The 14759-nt window shown below is 41.4% G+C and overlaps 1 protein-coding gene across 5 annotated transcripts in view; it reads left to right on the forward strand.

Annotated features, from left to right (window-relative positions):
* Window positions 1-14759, forward strand: part of PIBF1 (progesterone immunomodulatory binding factor 1) — a 168978-nt gene that overhangs the window by 76219 nt on the left and 78000 nt on the right. For all 5 annotated transcript variants that reach the window (XM_077812313.1, XM_077812350.1, XM_077812323.1 and 2 more), the window contains exon 11: window positions 12761-12926. In XM_077812313.1, the coding sequence (XP_077668439.1) occupies window positions 12761-12926 (166 nt within the window). The remainder of the gene's footprint in view (window positions 1-12760; window positions 12927-14759) is intronic.

A 14759-nucleotide genomic window follows, 5' to 3' on the forward strand; every position in this document is an offset into this window, starting at 1 on the left:
ATCCTGCCTCAGAGCAGGGTACTGGAGTAGATGACTTCTCGAGGTCCCTTCCAGTCCTTCATTTCTGATTCTTAAAAAAAAAAAAAAAAAGAAAGAAAGAAAGAAAAAAAAATTGGCCTTACTGTTTGGCATAGTAACAGGTTCTTTATAAAGTTTCACGTGGCTCAGTGGCGCTTTATAAAGTCTATGCAGGGCGAGGAGAAAGTGGAACACTGAGTCGATCATTCCACATGAAACTGGGGATCCAGTGGAGCTTATAAGCTCTGTAGGAGAGTCAGAGCTAGGAGAAGCTGATGTTCTTGCTCTTCAGCTCAAAGGATTAGAGAAATGCCCTTGAGCTCCACAAGATGTTGGTATCTTGAGTTGTCTTTCTTGCAGAGATTTGTGAGCTGGGATAGTCAGGGGCCCTGCTTAGCGCCTAAATTTCATATTACTTCATTTAAGAGATTTGTATGAACTATGTGTGTATTTGAATGCTTATGTTACTATTAATTTTCATATTTTTAAATGTGTAGGTGATCTTAATATTCCTTAGTTTACATATATGATTCTTTTTTCAGAGTAGCAGCCGTGTTAGTCTGTATCCCCAAAAAGAAACGGAGTACTTGTGGCACCTTAGAGACTAATAAATTTATTTGAGCATAAGCTTCCGTGAGCTACAGCTCACTTCATCGGATGCATTTATAATTAAGGTTCCATTAGAGATTTCAGTTGAATAGGAGTTTTAAACCTTTATTTTAAAACAAACAAATAAACAAACAAAAAACCCAAAACACCCTCATTGAAATAGCAAAAAACCAAACATAGAATTTAAACTTTGAGTACTATTTCATTTTTTTCATCGTGGTTTGATAAAAAATGACACAGAAATAATTCTTTTGGCCTTTTTTCACTTGATAGTCTCACTTTTCATTATACCATTTTGCAAGAAACCAAAAAGACTCCGGGATCTCTACTGTGATGGGATGCATGAGCCCCACACAGGTGAACTAAGCTGCCCTGGGGCCTTCTGTGCTGGACATGCTCACAGTGTAAACTGACCTCAAAAGGAAGCAGCTGTTTCTAGGCAGACAGAGCAGGGGAGCAATCATATGCTGCAAGCTCTCAGAGAAGATGCTTCGTTTCAGAGTAGCAGCCGTGTTAGTCTGTATTCACAAAAAGAAAAGGAGGACTTGTAGCACCTTAGAGACTAACAAATTTATTAGAGCATAAGCTTTCATGAGCTACATGAATGCATCCGATGAAGTGAGCTGTAGCTCACAAAAGCTTATGCTCAAATAAATTTGTTAGTCTCTAAGGTGCCACAAGTCCTCCTTTTTTAGAGAAGATGCTGGGGCTCCACATGGCCAGAACCAGGCCTTGCTGCCAAACCACTGCAGGCTCTTCACCTGCGGGTGCTGGGAACAATGGTCCTCAACATAGAGGAAAACCCTGTGGAGCACAATCAGAGAGGACTCCAGGGGTAATTCAGATGTAGACCAGTGGTGCCAGGGGAAGAACTGAAGCTGGGGTAGGAAGTGGCCCAGGGAGCAGGCACAGGCGCCTTCCCCTTGGCTGCATAGTTAAACTTTTATTCACAGGGCCCTGGGTCAGAGCCCAGTGGAGCAGGGAGAGCCTAGGCTCCCCTACCCCTGGCTGCTGACTCTCACCACTGGGTGACCTGGCCCAGAGTACCACCACAAGGTGGTGTTGCTGGGGTCTGATTCCAGCCCTACCCCAACACACACTTACACCCCGATTTTTTTTAAATACCCTAACTTCATCAAACTTACATTCTAACACACAACCTTAACTGCAAACTCAGCAGTGTTAAGGCAGAATAACTTCCCAAATGTATGGAATGAGTGACAGTCAGGTGTGCTGATATAATTGATTAAGCATATGAGGTCATAGTAAAGGTTTTGTTTTAGCATGCAAGTTTGAAATTTGTGTGTGTGTTGCTCTTTGACATCTGTTGGAGATGACCTGTTGGAGTGCATTATTGACAACATTGTGGGTTACGGTGTGAAGGTGCAAAGGAGTGCAGAAGTCTTTCCCCTTAACTTACTTACATGCTTAAAGATTTTGGCAATATGGGATGTATCCAGATGCAAGCTTACTTGTCACTGAATATGGTTTTTCTTTGTTAATGGTAGCAAACTTACCTTAGAATTAACTATCCTTTTTTGACAGGTAAGGTATTTTCTAGTCTTAGAAAGAATGGCCTGGAGATGAAACTACAGGCCTGAGAATCAGATCTGGTACTAAAGCTTACCCTGCCACAGACTTGGGGTGTCACTTTGGTCAAGTCACTAAACCACTTTGAGCATCAGTTTCCCAGTCTGTAAAACTGGTACAATTCCTGTATTATGGAACTATTGTGAAGCTTTAATTTGTAATTTTGATTGTGATTCTTGTGTGGAAGCTCACTATAAAAATGCAGAACATTAGCAGCTATAGGGATCAGGTTGAGGAAAACAAGTGAAAATTCCACTTTTCAACTAAGATATCTTCTTTGTCTTGGAGAGGAGATGATTCCTAGTAGGGGTCAGAAAATGCATATAGATAAGATCGTCAGTACTCTACTGGAGCCTAATGCCTCAGGAACCTAACATCCCATGTTCATTTGAGGTGCAGTCACTTATTGACAGGACCCTTGAAAGCCTCTGTAGATAGGAAAAATTCAGTCTTTTCAGGAAAGCTGTTATGCTCAAAAGAGAGTACCAAAACCTAGCATTAGTCAAAAAGTAACAGCTTTATACGGAAATACTAACTTTTCTGAAAAGACTGACTCCCTTCTTAGCTGTGGCAAGTTTAACTATACGCCTGGTGAGTGACTTTCAGGTCAAGCTGAAGTGTCTGGTTTCAACCTGGTTCAGGCTTTAATAATACTTATGGCATACTGAGAATGGAATAACGGAAAAAGTAGTATGAGGAAATTGTTAAACACCTTCCTCTATTTAAACTGGTTTTAAATTACCTGTGCGACAAAAAAGGCAAAATAATTGCACATACCACAGAGCAAAGTTAACTAGAGAACAGTAGTAACCAGAATACTCTTTTAATCAAATCTTAGGTATAAAGTCCAAACTGGCTGGCTTCAAGTGACAAAAAGGCCCCTTAGCAAAGCGTCCACTGCTCTGTGCAAAACAACTTTTATCTCAGGCCCAACAAACTCTTTACACCACACACATGTCTTGAAGGGTATTTATCTGTAAAGGGTAACTGTAAGGTATCTTCAGAAAGCTCATAACTTATTAAGACTCATAATCATCGCAAGATGTACATACAGATAATATTTAAGGAATAATGTAACAGTATTGAAAGTATACTTTATGGTTTTGGAAGAAAAATATCTTTTCACTTAGGAGACTTCTTCTTGAACGGGGGATGTTTTTCATGAAAGATTGGATCCTTGTTCTGGTGAAGTCAGCCTGTTCTGCAACAGATTGAACTCGCAGGGGGGAGGAGGAGGGACATACTTTATTAGACAGGAAAGGTAATTATTAATAAGTTTAGGTCCTAGTTTGCATTTTATGATCTAGTTTTGTAACCATATGTTTCCATCGCTCTTTTTTTCTAGTGGAATCTCAATTTTTTCTTAAACCTCTTCTTTTATTAAAAGTGCTGTGGATTATACAGGAGCAGGTGTTTAAGGTAAAACTGGTAAACTGAGGTACACTACTCCTTTGGGGGCACAGGAGCTGGGATTTCTCTGAGTGACCAGTGCCAAGGGTTGCATATCACAGGGGGAACAATTCAAAGGGACTCAGGGACTGTTGTGCACCCATTGTTAACCTTCAAGGCAAAGACAGGACTGGCAAGGCCTGGAGTAGAGTGCTTGAGTGGCTAACAGGCTTCTGGTGTTGGGGAGCTAACACCCAGCCACCAAAAGCAAATCTACCTCTCACTAGCAGCAGGGGGCAGCAAGGTGACTCATAATCATGGGTGCCCTGAGAATTGTCACATCTCACCCGGCTTACATGCAATAGTTCATTCTTCTAAACACGTTAGTGCACCTGAGAAATCACACTCCGTAGGGTGTATTATCCCACTGTGTAGACAAGCCCATAGTCCAAGTGTTTGGAGAGAAGAGTTGACTTGTTCTCTCTCGTGTACTGAAGGAGAGTAGAGAATATTTGCGGGATAAGGTCTTGCTCTCCAATCCCAACAGGAATGAACACAGAGGTGCTCAAGTCCTCTTAAAGAAGGAGAAGGAAAGAGAAAGTTTTGCAGAGGTTGCTGTTGAGGTCCATTTCTTCTGCTCAAAATGACAATGGAAGAATAGCTGAGAGAGACTGGAACAGATGAGAGAGGTACATAAACTTGAGAGGCCGGGGAAAGAGAGGGTGGAAAAAATAAAAGTAGTAATAAGTGAAGAAAACTGGTTTGGATATGCAGTCAGGCCTTGATTTACATGGTGGTTACATTTTTGAAAAAACACCGTGCAAATAGAAATCGCATAAAAAGATACCGAGGGTTTATGGGAAATGAGGGTTTAGGTTCCAGGCTAACAAGATGACCTCCCTAATTTATCCAATACAGGTTTTATTAATTCTTTTTAATAAAATTTAAACTTGCTACTAAGCTTTACTGATATTGAGGATGAACTTGATATGGTAATGCTGATGTTATTGAATATGGTAATGCTGATGTTGTTGAAGTCAGAACTCTGAGGGTTCATCTGGGGTGGCTAGGGCATGTGGAGCAGTTTAGGGCTTTTGTATTAATGTTAACTGGCACTAGGTTTTTTGTGTGCAGAGCTTATGAGAAACAAGTTCTATTCTACTAGTGTCAAGACTGCTCTCAAGGACATTTTCATATAGTATCGCTACCATGCAGCTTAAAACTGTAAGGAATGGCCCAAGGTTGTATCCCTGTGATACAGTCTCCGTGGCTTCTCTTGGAATGGTGGAATGGGATAGTGATGTCCTTGATGTCCGTTTAGTCTCATCTACTAAACTAGTGGTATCAAAACAGTTCTCATTCTTTCTTGGATGATATACTATCAAAAGATGTTCTGATGCACATTTGATTTAAATACGGGTGATGTGTTTGAAAAAAGTAATACAGTATTTACAACCAGTCTGTGCTTCATTATTAAATGTAACACACATGCTTATCCACAGTCTACTGTGAGGCTAGAAATAAACCAGCTGGTTGTGGTACTTCTCTCTGAAACTCAAGTATAGTTTAGAAAAGCACTGACTCATCAAAGTCAAGATAGCTGAAGAAGGGCTATCTACCTTGTCTACACACTCACTGCCACTGATATTACGGAAGTACTGTACACATATCTTAGTTTCAGTTCAGATGTCACTAATGAACTGCATTTGTATTTGTGTGTGTGTGTTTTACAAGAACGCAAACGTCTGAATGTTCATATGTCTTTTACCTGATAATTTGGGGGGAGTTTTTTAAGCATGAGTATGTATTTCTGAATATTCTTTCTGTTTGTACCTGTGTCCAAAATTTAATTGCTTTTTATATCTTATTTTTTGGAAGAGGGACAGAGGAAATCTGTTGCTGCTGTTGTGCTTTATGTAACAGCTAGTTTACCACTTTTGGTACTTAGGTTTTAAATTAATTTAAAGTAGGGCATATTTAGTACTCATTGCTTTAAAAGATAATTGCTGTATCATTTTTAAAGTTTATATTGTGTATATTTTTCCATCTGATATTATTGAGACACAGAAATAAGTTGTTAATTTGAGGAAAAGAAACAGGAACACACCTGAAATCTAAAGAAAAAAGATTCTCTCAACTTTTTATTGTTTTTTTTCATATTATGGAAGTTTTTAGTGCATGGACATTTAGTGTGCAGCAGGAAAAAGCTCTGTAGATTTAAATCTCGGCTTGTCACAAACTTAAGTATTCAGGTAGACAGGCCCTAAGAAACAGCCGTTATTTTTCATCCACATGGCTAAAATTTTCATCCAGGTTCTCATCATCATGTGTCTTGATTACTGCAACATCCCTCTTTCTGGCCTTGACATATAAAATCTTGTCCCGCCCATACCCATTCAAAATGCTGCTGCAAAGATCATTTTCCTAGTCTGTGACTTTGCCTGTATTACTTGTCTCTTTGCATGAACTCCTACCTCCAGTCTGCCCATGATGTCAGCCTCCATCGCCCACTTATTGCATTTTCAAACAAGCACCTTTGTGCTTTCTCACATGCTGCCACTCACACTTGGGAGAAGGTCTGTGTAAACATCTATAGAACTAAGTCATTATCATCCTTCAAATCCCTCCTTAAAATTCTTGTCTACTGTAATGCCGACAAAGATCTTGACAATGGTTAGGCTGCTGGTTTGCTGAATGTGACAGAATGTACCCATATCCATACCCTGCACGTTATTGTAGTAATCTTTGTACAAACTATGCCTTGTGAGATATCATTTGCAAACCCATAATTTGCTGGTCAATATTATACTGATAAAATGTGCGACAATATTGTATGTGAAATTATAAAGTTCCACTGCATGGTGACCTTAACACATGTTCCAAACTGAAATTGGCAAACAGGCCTGTCTCAACAAAGAAATGTGTGCTCTGCTTGATTTGCATTTAAGCAGTAAACCAAGTCATCAAGCAGGAAGGGAAACAAAAGAACCTTCAACAGGTGAGGAAGAGCAGCAGGGGACATCCTTTACTATAGACTCTCTCTCTCTCCTGTATCTCAGCTGGAAATATTTTCCAAGGGGGAGGGGGACTGACACTATAAAAAGGGGGACAAACACCCCAAAGCACCCCTTCTTTTTCTCTCTGTCCATTGATTCACTATACCAAGTGGGAAAAAGGAGACATTGAACTGGAGAAGGGGTCTTGACCTAAGGTGGTCAGTAAGACAGTTGAGAGCATGTGGTGTGAAAAACTTGCTTTGAATTTAACATGGTTTGTTAAATTAGGCACCAGTTACATTTTCTTTATTTTTCTCGTAACCATTTCTGACTTTTATACCTCATTATTTGTATTCACTTAAATCTATCTCTTTGTAATTAATAAACTTGTTTTATTGTTTTATCTAATCCAGAGTGTTTAAATCAAAGTGTTTGGGAAAGCAAGATGTGTGCATATCATTTCTATTAATAAAATGATGGTCTTTATGTAAGCTTGTATTGTCCAGGAGAGGGGCTGGGCAGTATAGGATATACATTTCTGGGGGGGAAATCTTAGACTGGGTATGTGTTGAGGTCACCCTCCAATATAACTAAGATGGTGAGAGCCAAAGTGTGGCTGGCTGGCTGCAGCACACACGCAGACATAGCTGGGAATGACTTGCATACTGGAGGCTGTTTATAAGCAGTCCAGAGTGGAGACTACAGCAGCAAAACAGTGTAAAGGGCATCTCAGGTTAGAGGACAGGTGTGACACCGCTAATCATTAATCTGGATTGTACCTTGGGTATATCACGCTGAGATCTTTGCCTGTTACACTGATCAATATTTTCTCATTGTTTCCTTTGAGACCATCCCATCTGTCTGCCTATCCATATATTGTCTCTTGTCTTATACTTAGATTGTAAGCTGTTTGGAGCACATGTTGACTTTTTGTTATGTTTGTACAGCACCTAGCACAATGATCCATGACTGGAAATTCTATGTGCAATAATAATATAAATAATTGTATGAATGCCCCCAGTTCTTGGCAACAGCCTAGGCAATGGTGCAGGGGAGATAGCATGTTCCCATTTGATACAGGGACCCAATTTATGATTACTGTGTCAGCATGGTCTCAAAAGACAAATATGGCTCAGTGTTTACAAGGTTTTGTCTAAATGGATCTCACTCCAGAGGTGAGATTGGAATCTTTTAATAGGATTTTGTTTCTCTGTGCCATACATGTGTCCCTCCCACTTGAGGGCATAGAGAATAGGTCTGCCACAACCTTTCCCTTCCCTCTTACCACCCACAGCAGTGAGGTGGAACAAGCAGTGTCTGCCCTTGAGTATAGTTACTGTCTTGATAGGCAACGAGTGGTCCTTTGATCTATCTGCATCTTTAGTACCTAAACACCTTTAAAAATCTGGGCCAAACCGTTTAAAAGGCAGTCTTTTTTTTTTTTTTTTTTTGCCATAAATAGCACTAATAGGAGCCAAAGCCACTTCTTCTCAGGGACTGTCTAAATGCCTGTTATATTTTGATCTGTTTTCACATGGCTAGTACACTTCTTCCTCCAAACATCAAAGCTCATAGCATTCAGGCTGCCTCCTTTGCATGGTTTAAAAACATTCTCATATCTGAAACCTGCAAGCCAGCTACTTGGAGTAATCCCCTTTGTTTAAAACCATGCCTTCTACCTGGCTGCAAGATCAGATGCCAAATTTGGTAGGGTGGTGTTAGGAGCAGTATTTAGTTAGTGTCAGTCAGTCCCATCTTCCAGATGGGGCACTAAGCTCCAGTCAACTAGAGTGGGAACACACAAACACAAACTCAAAGAAGCAAGAAAAGTTATTTCTTCGAATAGCCCCTGCATATTCCCACTTTTAGGATCAAAGTCCCTGTTCTATGAGCTTCCAGAATCATCTGGAAAGCACTGTCCTTCGGTGCTACTCAACCTCTCTCTCCACTTCCCATCCTGGAGGCTTCCAGGGATTTAAAAGGTGGGGGGACTGGTCCCAACTGCCAGTAATTGAAGAAGGTGCAGCAAGCTCAAATCTAAGGTTACTGTATATCCTGTTTTGGCCGGGGCAGTCCCTTTTTTAGGCCCTGTCCCAGCCGTCCCAACTTTTTTTCAAAACTGGGCATTTGTCCCGTTTGCTCCTGCCAACTGATAATCAGTTGGCAAGAGCAAATGGGACAAATGCCCAGTTTTGTCAAAAAAAAAAAAAAAAAAAAAAAAAAAAGCAGGGTGGGATCCCTAGTGGGACACGGAGGAATGTGCAGGGAGGAGGCGACTGCTAATGCCAGTCCTACCCTGGAAAGAGGCTCAGGCCAGCCAGCCCGCCTGCCCTGTGTGGAGCGGGGCGAGGGGGATGTCGGGCTAGCTCTGTCTGTGGGTGGGCAGCGGGGAGACTCAGGCCACCAGTGTTGTGCATGGGACTTGGGCCACCAGCCCCACAGGTGGGTTGCAGGGGGGAAATGGGGTCTCAGGCAGGTGGCAGGGCGGCTTAGGCTGTCCTCTGGTGCCAGTGGAGATTGGGACCTTGGGCTGGCCCCGTGTGCGTGGGAGGCAGGTAGGGCTCAAGCTGGCTTCAAGTAGGGCGGGATCCCTTAGGTCAGCCTGGGGATGTCCCATTTTCCCTTTGGGAAAATATGGTCACTGTACTCAAATCACAAAGCATTCTTGTTGCTCTCCTCATAGGTTTTATATTTCTCTCTCTTTTTATACCCTTTTGAGGCAAAATTTGTTTATATAATTAGTTTGTCATTCCTGTTTTTGTTTTAAAAGAAAAGAGGAGATGCCTTTCTGGCATGGGTTTTGTCTGCACCCACAGGAGTGAGAGGATGGCTAATGCACTCCTGCTCATGGGGGAAGCTCTTCAGGCCTAGTCGACTAAGCTGGCACTGAGTAAGTCCAGCATCAGCTTTGAAGAGTGTCCCTCAGGAGCTGTTTTGGCTGCCTCTTCTTCCATGGGAGAAGTATATCAGGTTGGTATATCAGGTATATCACTGTCAAGGTCAGGTTGGCCTAGGAGACCTAGCTGTGTGCCTAAATTGGCTTTCTGGCCATTGTATGCAGTTTTCAAAGGAGCTGGATCCTAAAACATCTCTGGCAGCCAATTATAGATCAAGATCTGGATCCGCAACAGAGCACCGATCTGGAGCTTCTTCCCAACCCACCCCCCCGGCCAAAAAAAAGGCTGCGTACAGATCTGTGGGCTGACAAGTATGGATCCAGATCCAGGGTCAGATCCTGGATCCAAATTTGACAGCCAAACATGCAAGACTGCCAAACAGTTGCCAAGAACATCCTAGTACCTGGGTTCCAGCCAGCATGAATAGTTGACATCTTAGATTGTTGAGAATCACTTATCTAGTAGCTCTATACCAATGAGGCTTCAGATCCACCCAGGTCAGGGGAGTCCCATTCTGCATTTCCAACACCATGATCTTCGAGAATTGCTTACAATACTTATTCTGTGCTCAACATAGTGACATGAGTAAGCAGATCTAGTATGGAGTCCTTACAACACTGGAAAGGAGAAATGCATTACAAGCTTCTGATCAGATCAAAGGATGATGGTTCTCTATAGAACAGTGTTTTTGCATCATGCTTCCCATTTGGTCATATTCAGATGCACACACTCAATGCTCTGCTTTGTTTGAAAGTGTGTTTTCCCCTTATGATGATTGTCTATCAAACTCTCATCCTGCAGCTGTGAAGAGACGGACTGAATCTTAGACTCATTTATTATAATAAATCTTAGATTCCAATTTGCTTCTTTCCACAGCTGTCAGTTCCAGTGGTTCTTCATAGGAACTGTTGAAGTTCTCTTGGGTTCCCAGCTTATCCCTAAGGGCTAATTCAGAGCCCTCCCCAGGACCAGGTTTAGAAGACTATAGCTGTTGAGCATCTGACAGTCTGAGAACTGATGCCTGGATCAAAAACTCCCTTACAATGTGAGGGTACTATATCCATCTCAGTTCTGTTGATTCTGAGATCTCACAAATCTGAAGATTTCTCTGCTATGTAGCCTTTGTAGGAGAAACAGGTTACGGTGTCACCGGATCAGTCTGATGATCTAGAAAGAACTGCCTATTGACGTCATAGCTTCTCTATAGGTCTCTTTTTTACGTTCCCATTTGAGGTCTGTCTTCTTCAGGAAATTAAAAGGTGCATTACCAAGGTTCTGTGGAGAAGTTACAGAGTGCTGTAAACACTGTATATGAGAAGCTAAGAAAACCAGTGATTAGTCCTTGGATACATCATAAATATTGATGGATCTGTGTATCTGATCTCTCATAGGAGGAAATTTTATTAGAACAATATTGAGCTCTGGACTACTTATCTTCAGTTATAACTAGCTCCTCATTCTAAGCTAGGAACAGATCAGGTACTGACTCCACCATGAAGGATGCAGTGTCTACGATTGGATCGCCCCCCTGTCAGGGTAGTAGAAACATCAAGGAGCACCCATCCTTAACTTAACCAAGTCTTTCTTTGATCTGAGAGATGAGTTTTTTTCCAATGGAGCAGTCAGCTTAGCATTTCAGAATGTTTCAGTAAACCTAGCTTCATTCCGTCTCATCTTGAAATAAACAGTCACACATAATGGTTAAGACATCCATCACCTACACATAATGGGGTGTGAGGTTTATTTCCTGGCCACAGTGTTAAGTGCAAATTTTCATATATCATACAATGTGGATAATAGGCCTGTATGACTTGGGGTAAAATGCTGTCTGGTTGTGCTAATACCTTGACAGAAGTTTTTCTGATTTCTAGAAGTGTTCCAGTGGTATTCCCCCTTCTGTCTCATGGTCTCATATCTAGCTGTTTACACATACCTTTGACTGAAGTCAAGAAAGTCTTCTATCTATAAAATTGTACCTTACCTTTTGGCCTTTTTAATGGCAGTAAGTTTTCCATTGCATGCCTTGTCCAGATGGGGCCAAAGCTTATCTATAAGTTACACAAATCCTTGGAGAGATGGAACTAACACAAGAGGAGTCAGTCTGTCACAGTCTAAAGGTTATCCATGTAGTCCACAGTGTTTCAGAATTATCGTGATCTGACAGAGCTTCAGCCTCCGGGAATTGTCAGCCCTCATCCAGGACAAAGGCAGTATCTGTGGCATGCCCTAATGCTGTGTCTATCACACCATATTTCATGACTGATACTGCAGCTATATGTGCAGTTTTTAGCAATTTTGTTTCCTTCCTTTTTTAGGGGGAGGGCGTCTTGGGAGAGCAAGAAGATAGAAATGACTTACTCTTGACATCCAGACCTGATGTTGTTTTGCCAGTTCTGCTGTCCTTGTTTATCTAGTACTCCTCAGCCCACGTTCCTGGGGGCTGTAATACTTGTTAAAGTCCCCCAGGTCAGAATATGTAGAGGTCTGTTGAAGAAGAAATGAAGGTTACTTTCCTGTAACCATAGTTTTGCAAGATGAGCCTCTGCACATTCACATTCCCTGCGTAATTTCCCCACTTCTTTGGCATCTCAGGTTAGGAATTAATGGGAGGAACTGAGAGGTAGTTGGGGCCACTTTTATCTCCTTGGGAACTCTTCAGGAATCAGGAGATAAAGAGAGGCGAGTAGCCCCAGTGGACACTGCTTTCCAGAAGGTTCTGGAAGCTTGCAGCTCAGGTGTCTTCATCCCACAAGTATGAGCATGCAGAGGCTCATCTCAAAGACCTCTGGTTCATTTTTAGGAACTGTGGTTCTTCAAGATGTTGTCCATGTGAGTCACATGACCAGCCCTCAATCCCTGCTTTTTCAGAGTCGTCTTTACCTGGAATTCTAAAATAGCAAGGAAACTAAGGGGTGGTTGCTCTGTCCTTTATTCTCTCATGTGGGTGAGCATGAGGACACACATGGAACAGGCATGGCCCAACGGACACTGCTATTGAAAGATTCTGATCTCTTGTACATGAGGTTCTTACAAACCTAGAGTGGGATCCACACAAACGACAGCTTGAAGAACAATTACTTCCAATAGAGATAGTGTATAGTTTAATCTTAACAGTGGTTGTTAAACTCTGCATTTTTTTAACAAAGATTCTCCTCTTTGCTGAAATTTGAGCCATATACTGAAAAGATGTACATGTATCTTTTTGCTGTATCTACATGTATTCTTTTTGATCAAAACCACAACTACTTTGATTTTTTTCAGGTATAGACAGCTGCAACTCAGCACAGAGAGCAAGGTGGCTGAACTTCTCCATCAAAGTAAATTAAAGTCCTTTGAGAGTGAACGTGTTCAACTCATGCAAGAAGAAACGGCAAAGAATCTCTCTCAATGTCAGTTAGAATGTGAGAAATATCAGAGAAAACTGGAGGTATGTTACAAAAGGAATCTGTGACGGGTTTCTCCTGGGGTGCAACCTGGAACTGGGGTACCACTGAGCCCTCCAACCCAACAGCTTGGGCTCCCTTTACACCACTGCAGTGACCAGACTGCCAAACCCTCTCCCAGCCTGCACTTTTACCAGCACACATACAGGTAGGGACACACCAAGCTGCACTTACATACAGATGCTGTGATCAGTTCTGCATGGGGAAGCTTCAGCTAAGGAACTTCCCAGATACTCAGGTACACACACCCCTTTGGGTTGTAAACCCAAAATTATACCATCTTGCGCTGCAAAGAGAACTGTGCGGCATAAGCTCATGAAATTCGCCCCCTCCCTCAACGTGGAGAGGAAATATACAACAGCTTTCTGCTCCGAGTTATGACTTCCACACACACTGGTTATAGACAAAGCAAAAACAAGTTTATTAATTACAAAAGATGGATTTTAAGTGTTTATAAGGGATAGCAATCAGATCAAAGCAGATTATCTAGCAAATAAAATATGCAAACTAAGCTTAATATACTACATAGGTTGGATATGAATAGCAAATTCTCACCCTAAATGATAATGCAAGCAGGCTGCGGATTCTTAAGGGGCAAGCTGCTGTGGCTTACAGCTTAGAAACGCCAGTTGTTTCATTCACAGGCTAAAAATTCCTTTTTTAGCCTGGCTTCAGCGCTTCCCCCATTTCAGTCTTTCTATTCTTTAGGTGTTTTCAGGAGTCTTCTTGCGTGAGGAGTCAGTGAAGAACCACGATGGTGTCACTCCCCTTCCTAATATAGCTTTTGCGTATGGCGGGAGCCCTTTGTTTCAAAGCTTGGTCCCCACGCCAGTCAGTGGAAAAACACTGATGTCCCAAGATGGAGTCCAGCACCGGGTGACCTCGTCATATGTCCCTGTAATGTCACATCAGCCATGATTCATAGGCTGTTTGTAGCATCCTCAGGAACATACACACAGGAGATAAGCTTCTTCTAAGGCCTATTGTTTTCTTCTAATGGCTCATTAACCTGAATGGCCCTTCCCAGCCAGCCATCTAGACTGAGAATCTTTTACCTAGTGGGTTTTCCCATGTGTAAACACATTTATAACAAGTTAGAAATACATAGACATCTAACTTCAGATACAAAAATAATACATGCGTACAAGTAGGATAAACATATTCAGTAAATAACCTTTTCAATGATATCTTACATGGCCTATCTTGCATAAAATACATCATAGTTATTCCATAATCATATGATAATAATATCTCTATGAAGAATTGGGGTGCGGTATTACACAATCTTTTTATATATATATATATATAATAAAAGTTACAGAACTTGCAATGGAGTAAAAATTTCAGATGTTATAAAATACACAAGGAATTGGCATTGCCACTGAAGTCTGATGAAGCAACGTTTATTGAAACTAGTTCTTCCTAACACATATAGAAAGTAGGATTGTAGGTAGGAAGAGGAAGGAAGCAGAACTGTCCTTCATGAAGAGAGATTGAGACCCCCTCCCATTTCTATTTATTGTTAAAAATTAACATACTTGTTCTGAAAAAAAAAAATTCAACCTGTGTAGTACAATTCTACTTGTCTTCACTAGTTACAGGTGTATGTACCAAAATTGTGTAACGAATCAAGGCTAGAAAAAGGAACATTATATTGCTGGAGAGGGCGTTTCAAGCCCTCAGATGGGACACAGCACTTGTATCTGGTAGAGCTCAAGGTCATGGCTTCAAGGTTCAATATTATGTGAAGAACAGATATTTTAGACAATTTTTAGAAGTTTTACAGTTTACTTAGATATAATTTTCCTCTCCTTCTG

The sequence above is a fragment of the Eretmochelys imbricata genome, chromosome 1, assembly GCF_965152235.1.
Source record: "Eretmochelys imbricata isolate rEreImb1 chromosome 1, rEreImb1.hap1, whole genome shotgun sequence".
Classification (NCBI taxonomy): domain Eukaryota; kingdom Metazoa; phylum Chordata; order Testudines; family Cheloniidae; genus Eretmochelys; species Eretmochelys imbricata.